Source organism: Hydra vulgaris, chromosome 03 (genome assembly GCF_038396675.1).
Source record: "Hydra vulgaris chromosome 03, alternate assembly HydraT2T_AEP".
Lineage (NCBI taxonomy): Eukaryota > Metazoa > Cnidaria > Hydrozoa > Anthoathecata > Hydridae > Hydra > Hydra vulgaris.
Genome location: NC_088922.1, coordinates 23018510 through 23027500, shown reverse-complemented (window position 1 = coordinate 23027500; position 8991 = coordinate 23018510). Strand labels below are relative to the sequence as shown.

General features: G+C 24.1%; 1 protein-coding gene across 3 annotated transcripts in view; it reads left to right on the top strand.

Moving 5' to 3' along the window:
• The window catches only part of LOC101235941 (Fanconi anemia group I protein), a 152188-nt gene extending 148761 nt beyond the window's left edge, over nt 1-3427 (top strand). For all 3 annotated transcript variants that reach the window (XM_065792686.1, XM_065792685.1, XM_065792687.1), the window contains 2 exons: nt 2991-3113; nt 3310-3427. In XM_065792686.1, the coding sequence (XP_065648758.1) occupies nt 2991-3113; nt 3310-3384 (198 nt within the window). In that variant the 3' untranslated portion in view covers nt 3385-3427. The remainder of the gene's footprint in view (nt 1-2990; nt 3114-3309) is intronic.
• Nucleotides 3428-8991: the final 5564 nt, after the last annotated feature.

Sequence of the window (8991 nt, the reverse complement as noted above, 5' to 3'; positions counted from 1 at the left end):
ATATATATATATATATATATATATATATGTATATATATAAATGTATATGTGTATATATATATATATGTACATATATACATATAATGTTAGTGTATTCAACAATTTGAGTGAGAAACAGTTTGTTGAAGATTGAAACAAATTAGATAGGTGTTTTTTACTTATATATATATATATGTATATATATATATATATATATATATATATATATATATATATATATATATATTTATATATATATATATGTATATATATATATATATGTATGTATATATATTTATATATATATTTGTATATATATTTATATATATATTTATATATATATTTGTATATATATATGTATGTGTATATATATATATATATATATATATATATATATATATATATAGATGTATACATATACATATCCCTATATATATATAGATGTATACATATCCCTATATATATATATATATATATATATATATATATATATATATATATATATATATATATATATATATATAGATGTATACATATCCCAATATATATATATTTAGATGTATACATATCCCTATATATATATATATATATATATATATATATATATATATATATATATATATATATATATATATATATATATATATATATATATATATAGATGTATACATATACATATCCCTACATAAATATATGTATGTAGGGATATGTATATGTATACATCTATATATATATATAGATGTATACATATACATATCCCTACATAAATATATGTATGTAGGGATATGTATATGTATACATCTATATATATATATATAGATGTATACATATACATATCCCTACATATATATATATATATATATATATATATATATATATATATACATATATATATATACATATATATATATATATATATATATATATATATATATATATATATATATATATATATATATATATATATATATATAAATAGAGAGAGAGAGAGAGAGAGAGAGAGAGTCAGAGAAATAGATATAGATATACATATATAACTAAAGGCCTTGCTTTAAACATTCGTTTTGTCTTAACATTTTTATTTTCAGACTAGTTGCGTAAGCATTATATTTACGATTTTTTGGTTTCTGATTTTGCTGTTAATTCAAAGGTTAAAAAGTTCAAATACTCAATAGTAATCCAATATTTGAAATACTTTCACATCTGGGTATATATAATATCACATTATACAGTTTGCATTACAAAATTTTTGCATTACATCGATGATGTGAAAAATTTAAGTTATCAATAAATAATAAACGGTGGAATTCAAAATTACTTTTCTTCTTTTTTTTCAGCCATTTCGAATTAACATCACAAAATATATAAAGATTTGCTCAATCATAGCAGATGTTATCCTCTAAAATAAAATTTGGATACCAATTACCATTAAGATAATAATTACAAGACTTTTCTTTCTGTGTCCTTTTTTAACATTCTTTTGATATTTCAAAGTTCATAACATATAAATTAAAAAATATATATATTTGTATATGATTATAACTTTTATATATTTAAAAAATTTTTTCTTTATGTTTTTACAACTACATAGTTTTTGCAAATTTAAATAATATAAACTTGTATTTTAAATATACTCAAATTACTTCTAAAATAATTGAAATAATACTAAGGTATACTTGATGTACAAAGTAATATAATTAAGTAAAATATTATTACAATTTATATTTTGAGAAAACAAGTCTAAAAAAGTAAACCTTTAGTTAACAGTTCTTATTTTATGTTTGAACGTAAACAAAATATTTTGATATATATTGTTTCAAAAATGTTTAAAGCATTCATCTGTTTTAGTAATGGGTTTGTGCAAATTAGCTTGTCTTTATAAAATATAGTTCTTGAAGCGAGTTTCTGCCGTCTATAAGAGAACTTAATTTAGTTTTTTGGGTACTTTCCCTTGCTATATTTCCGTATGATAAATAGCTGTGTATAAAGGAAAACAAAAGAAGTTTTAAATTTTTAAATGATCAGGTCTTGCTTTATAGAAGAGTCCAATGTTTTTTGAGACTTTTATATTAATGTCATTTATGTGACAGTTCCATGATAAATTCTTATCATAAAGCAAATTTGTACCAATGTGCAGGCGATGATAAAGGTTGCAACAATGCATTCCCGACGAGTGATACTTGATCTTTTTCATCAGGCTCTCCAAAATATGAATATATTGTGGCCTCAAGGATACACTTAATTCTAATTGGAACTTACAGCACCAATAAATATTATTTTATCTTTCTTCCCGTTACTCTTTTTTTGTATTACTATTAACTAATAAATAATTTGCAAAACCAGAGCTGATGTTGTCCTTTAAGATAAAAGCATTAATTGGATACCGATTTCTTTAGCTGTTACAAGACTTTACTTTCTGTGTTTTTTTACAACTTCTATTTAAAATGATTCAAAATTTGTACCAAATAAGAACTATATGTTCTAAGTAACTTTTTCAGCAGCTGCAGTAGTAATATACTTGTTAAATTATTTGCGTGTAATATACATGTTAAATTATCTGCGTGTAACATGCATCTTAAATTATCTTGTATTTATTAATAAAATTGATTGTATTGTTTTCATATTTATTTAATTTATTCATCATTTACATTTAATTATAGAAGAGTAAGTTCTTTTTAAATTTAGAAATATTTTACTTCTTTACAACACCCAGTCCAAAAATTATGAAATAAAGTTAAATATCAAAGTTTCGGCTAATTAGATTTTTCTATGTAGATTTTTTTTAGTTTTTGATGTACTATACGCGTTGTTTTATATTTGTATATAGCGTTATATTCTTTCATTCATTTTATTGTGTGTATATATAACGATATATTATTGTATAGATAATACAAACTAATGTTATGCTCGTCAGCGTGAGACAATTCAATTCTTTGTGCTTGTACGTAATGTAAAAGTATTGAGAAATAACTGTTTATATATATTATAAGTAAAAAATATAAATATTTTAGATTGATTTAATGAGTGGGATGAAACGTAGCACCGCTAGAGACTTTCGTATAAATCAAAAGTCTCTCGAAGAAGCACTGTTGGAACCATCTGATAGTAGTCAAGATAACTCTATTGTATCCTCGGTAAAATTTTATTTTTTGTCTTTATTTGATTCGTTTGCTTTTGCATTTGATTGGTTTTTGCATTTGCAATTACTTTTGATCGCTGATTGCATTGCTTTTGTTATATGTTTTTTAAGGAGCAGAGTTTCTGTCATTTTCTTTTTGTTATGTTATTTGAATGTTTTTATGCAACTCTCTCTGCTTAAATACTTTTTAGATCGATTTAACTCAAGAAGATTCGTCTTCAAATAAAAGTATATCTCATAGCGCAAAACGACAGAAAATCTCTTAGTTTAATCAGTGCTATTTATTATGTTACAAGTTTATTAAAGTCATTTTTTTTGTTTTTTGTTTATATTTTTTTAAGTAATACCATCTGCAATTTAATAAAAAATCAAAAAAAAAAATTTTTATATTTTGCGTGTAAGAGAGAGTTGAAAGTTTGTGGATGTGATTTCACAGCAAAACATAAAAAAATACAATTTTTAAATTCATTATTGAGTTTTTGAGTTTTGAGGGGGTTTTTTTTCATAATTTTTTTCAACCTGATGGTTTCTTAAAATTATCCCAAAAATTAACTCCCCAAAATGTCTGATAAGACGTTACTTTATATGCCACTTAGCTATTTAACAAATAACGGTATAAAGCTAACTGTTTATAGTTAATAGTTTACATCGTTTTTATTATTTTTAAATTAAAGTAAAAAATAAGTGGTCTAAGTGGTTAAGAATTAACAAAATAAGTATAGTATCTAGTTACCTTACCTTAGTTACCAGTACCTTAGCTAGTATCCCAATCACAATATCGTCTGAAATTTTTTTATAAAGTTTGGATGCATTTCTTATCAGAAAATAAAGGCAAATTTTTCTCTTTTTTTTAACTTTACGTTCATATCTTGTAAAGCGTTGAATAAAAAATTTGTGACCAAAATTGTTTCAGAAAAGAATGCAACCAAGCCCTGCTGCCTGCTTTTATAAGAGTGGTATTTGAGCAGCCGTGGCGCAGTGTTAAGAGTTCTGGCTCAGAACCCCGAGGTTCGACGCCAGAAGAAGGTGGCGAGTACTTCTAGTTAAATGCTCTACTGCGACAAGACCGTAAGGACTTCTGGGAGCACCTAAATAACCTAAAAAATTAAAGCTTCATGTATCTCGCTCAAGAGTTGTAGGTCGTAACTCTTTTTGAGTTTCTGAACTTGAGTCTTGACTAATAGTATAATATATAAAATCTGAATCTTTGACTAATGGTAAATATTTAAAAGTGGCACGACTAAAAATCCCAATTGATCAACATGCAGTTAAAGTTCGATTTTTAATTTCAATTAATTTTAGATTGTTATAAACAATTTGAAATTTAGAAAGAAGTAGTTTTCTGAATTCAAAATAATAAAATATCTTGAAGCACTTACTACTTCAAAAAGCATTTGTAAGTCAAAGAGAAAAGGGAATTCTGGATACTAAAAAAAATTGAATTCTCTAATTAAAGCAATTTTAGAATTTAAAAAGTATTATTAAAAAAAATTTTGTAGGTTTGATTTTAAAAGACTCAATTTTGATTTTAAAATAAAAAAGTTAAAACTGTAAAAATAAGTACCATGGCATTGGGCATACAGACTTAACCTGATGATATTGTTTCGTTTTAATTACTAATTTTCGTCTTCTAATTATTCAAAATACGAATATCAAAGTTTATATACTTTTGTCACTGACAGAGTTAATCAAAATATCATATTGTATGTTTACTATGATATTTAAATAATCTAAACTAAGAATCATCTTTTAAAATAGAAATTTAGGCAATTAAATTAGTAAAATAACAATACAAAGTATACTTTATTTCTACATGACCAAGTAAAAATAGCTTCAGTTTGATATATAGAAGTAAAAATAGTGTGAGTTTGAATTCTCTTGTGGATAAAATAGAGATTAATTAATTTTTACAACTACATAGTTTTTGCACGTTTAAACAATGAATTCCGATTACTTTTAAAATAACTTAAATAACACTAACGTATATTTGATGTACAAAGTAATATAAAAAAGTAAAATATTATTACAATTTATGTTTTAAGAGAAGAAGATAAGACTAAAAAAAAACCTTTAGTTATGTAGTTAAGGGGAAATCGCATGTAGTTAAGGGGAAATTAGTAATTTCAAGAGATACTCTTTACTATTTTATTGGTGATTTATTATATTTTTCAATATAGTTAGTCGTGTTATGAAGCACAACATGAACAAAACACATATATATGTATATTTGCTTGCTTACATGTTAAAGTTTTGGATTTTTGTTTGACATATTTTTGTTATTTAAATTTCTCATAAGATATTAGAAAATTTCCATTAAAAATTTCCATTGTTTGTATCTAAAATAAGTTTTTTTAAATTAGCTTTTAAGAAATTTTTATTTTTCAGTAGAGATATGGAGGAATTTTTTGGTATTAAATTGTTCTACAGAACCACGAAATGCTATATACTTGGGATAAATTTCTTTTTTTCAATCGTATTTTGAAGAGTACTTTTTTCAGTTGGTATAGTGCTAAATTTATTTATATCAGTTTTAAAAAAGTTATTTATAAACCGACTTAGAACAGTTCCCATTTTATGTTTGAGCGTAAACAAAATATTTTGATATGTATTGATTTGGTAAATGTTTAAAGTATTCATCAGTTTTAGTAATGGGTTTGCGCAAGTAATCTTGCCTTTATAAAATATAGTTCTTGAAGCGAGTTCCGTATGATAAATAGTTGTGTATAAAGGAAAACAAAAGAAGCTTTAAAATTTTGAATGATAGATCAGGTCTTGCTTTATAGAATAGGCCAATGTTTTTTGAGACTTTTGTATTAATTTCATTTATGCGAGAGTTCCATGATAAATTCTCGTCAAGAAATTTATGTGATTGAGTTTGTTCAATAACCGTATTGTCTTTACTAAGAGTTAGTAAAAATGATAGAAAAGATCTTTTTTTTTGGTTGGAGTGAAATAAGATGTATTTAGTTTTTTTAAAGTTTAATGACAATTTGTAAGTTCTGAACCATGTGTTAAGTATTATGAGTTATAAGTTTGCGGTTATAAAAAGATTACTGGTTGAGCTTGAAGAATAAAATAGATTGTCGTCGTCTGCAAAAACAATGCAATCTAACATTGACGAGACTTTGGGAAGGTTGTTGACGTGAAGTGAAAGTAGAAGAGGAGCTAGAATATATCTTTGAGGGACCTCACATTTTTTTTGAGGGACCCCACATTTTTTTTTGAGGGACCCCACATTTTTTTTGAGAGACCCCACATTTGATTTTCAGCTGTTTTGAGTTGCTATAGTAATCTTTCGTAACACATTGTTTTCTATTATCTAGATAGTTTGCAAACCATTTTTTTTTTTTGATTTTTAATAATTAATTTTGATTTTCATTCCATTTTTTTCAGTAGTTTTTTGTGGTCTACTAAGTCAAACGTCTTTTTCAGATCAATAAAAACTCCTAATGTTTGAATATTGAGTTTGAAATCCGAATTGATTTTCACTTAAGATTCTGTGTTCTATTAAATATTTTTTCAGTCTGTGGAAAATTATTCTTTCAGAGTTAAGAAAATATAAAGAGAATTGAGATTGGTCTATTATTGCATATGGCTGGTGATCTTCACATTTAAGTATTAGTACAATTTTGGCTGATTTTAATTTGTCTGGGAAAAAGTCGTTTTTAATTGAATAGCTGAAGATATTAAAAATTTTTATTGCAGAGAAAAGATTGTACAACTTTGCTTTGAGGGAGGGGTAGAAAGAAATGTCGTCCATATCTGGGACCTTATTCTTTTTAACTCAAAATTCTATTCAAAATGATATTTTTCAAAAAAGAAAGAAGTGATAAATTCTGGATCAATGCTGAGCACAGGCTTTCATAAGTAATCATGGTTGCAAAATAAAAATAAAACTTCCTAAAAGCTACTCAATAGAAAGTGAAGTGCATTTAGAAACTTAGAAACTGTTGAGAATCAACATGTATTTGTTGAACCGATTCAGCAATGCTATTTAAAAGAATCTGAGATGTCAATGTTTACGATTCGGATCAGAACTCATATAACAAGTTTAGTTATGCCAACTAAATTATTTATTTTTTAGCAAGTAATACAGTTTATACTATCATTTATGATAATAATCATTGAGGCGAATAAAAAATGTTGGTATAACAAAAACAAAGTTATTCTTATTACTTAATAATAAGAAATATTTTTATAATTTGAACAATTGTTTATACATATATAATTATTTATAAATATATAATTTATTATTGTTCTATATATAATTTATTGTTGTTATTATTTATTGTATATATATATATATATATATATATATATATATATATATATATATATATATATATATATATATATATATATATATATATATATATATATATATATATATTGGTTATTACAAATTATTCGAAGTGTAGCAAACACAATCGTCAATTTCTAAAGAAAAAAATTTCTTTAGAAAAGGTGTTATCGACCCTGTGTTTCATCAACTAAAACTCATCAGAAATGAATGTTCAAATTAGTGAAACTTCAATTTATACCAAAAATGAAATTACAGGAAGTCATAAATTCTTAAAAGTTTTATTTACTGTAAATTTTTACAAATTTGTGGATTATGCTGACAATATTAAAAAAGAATTCTTAAGAATTGCTTAGTTCTATTTTTTTAAATATTTTTAAAGAGGGGACTCAATATAATTACTTTTAAAGCTAATTTATTTCTATTTTTTGCGAGAAAATTTTCATTTAGAAATCAGTTCCAATTTTTTTGTTTAACAAGCATTCTTGATTATTTCAAATTACACTGATAAACAAATAAAATTTTATTGTGCATATCTTGTTAACTAGGTGGTTTTTTAAAACAAATTAAATATGCTGATTTCAAATATGCAAACCATTTTTCACGATCACGTCAAGTTGTAAAGATATTTGGGTTCAAATCTTTAGTATTTAAGGTAAAGTCCCTAATATTGTCGAAAAAAAAGTTATTCAAAAGTATGTCAATCTGAAAAGGAAGTCTCAAAAGAAGCGTATTTTCATAGAGATTTTAGAAAAGATAAATATTTTTACTTAAAATTTATTGACAAAAAAAATTATGTGAAAGAATGCTAAAGACTTTTAAAAAAATTTTAACAAAATGTTTCTCAGCGATAATACAAAAAGTACTTATTTTTATTACAAACAAATACCATTTTTAAAATCTCTATGAAAATACGCTTCTTTTGAGACCCAGGTTGACATACTTTTGAATAACTATTTTTTCAACAATATTAGGGACTTTACCTTAAATACTAAAGATTTGAACCCAAATATCTGTACAACTTGACGTGATCGTGAAAAATGGTTTGCATATTTGAAATCAGCATATTTAATTTGTTTTAAAAAACCACCTAGTTAACAAGATATGCACAACAAAATTTTATTTGTTTATCAGTGTTATTAATTATTTCAAAATTTTCTTGAGGGCATAAAATACATTTATTGGAAATGTTATTAAATGCAGGTGCTTTTTTAAAGATGGACCAATTCAATATAAAATCATCAGTATTTTTGTCTTTCAATTTACATATGTATTTTGACAGCATGGTGTCTTTTGAATACTTTTTATCTTTAAAGGATTGTTTTTATTTTGGCAAACATTTTTTCCATTAATTAATCCTCTGTTAAGCCAATGAGTTGTTTATCAGCTACATTCTTAGAGGAAACAACACATTTATATACCACGCTTTTTTTTAATATTTTCCACTCATTGGACAGATGTTTTTTTGTTTATAATTACAATTTCTGCTGTTTTTTTATTTAGAATTTCTTTTATGTTTAACAAAGCATTATTGTGACATTTTATAATTCTCTTCATAATTTTTTGTGCAACT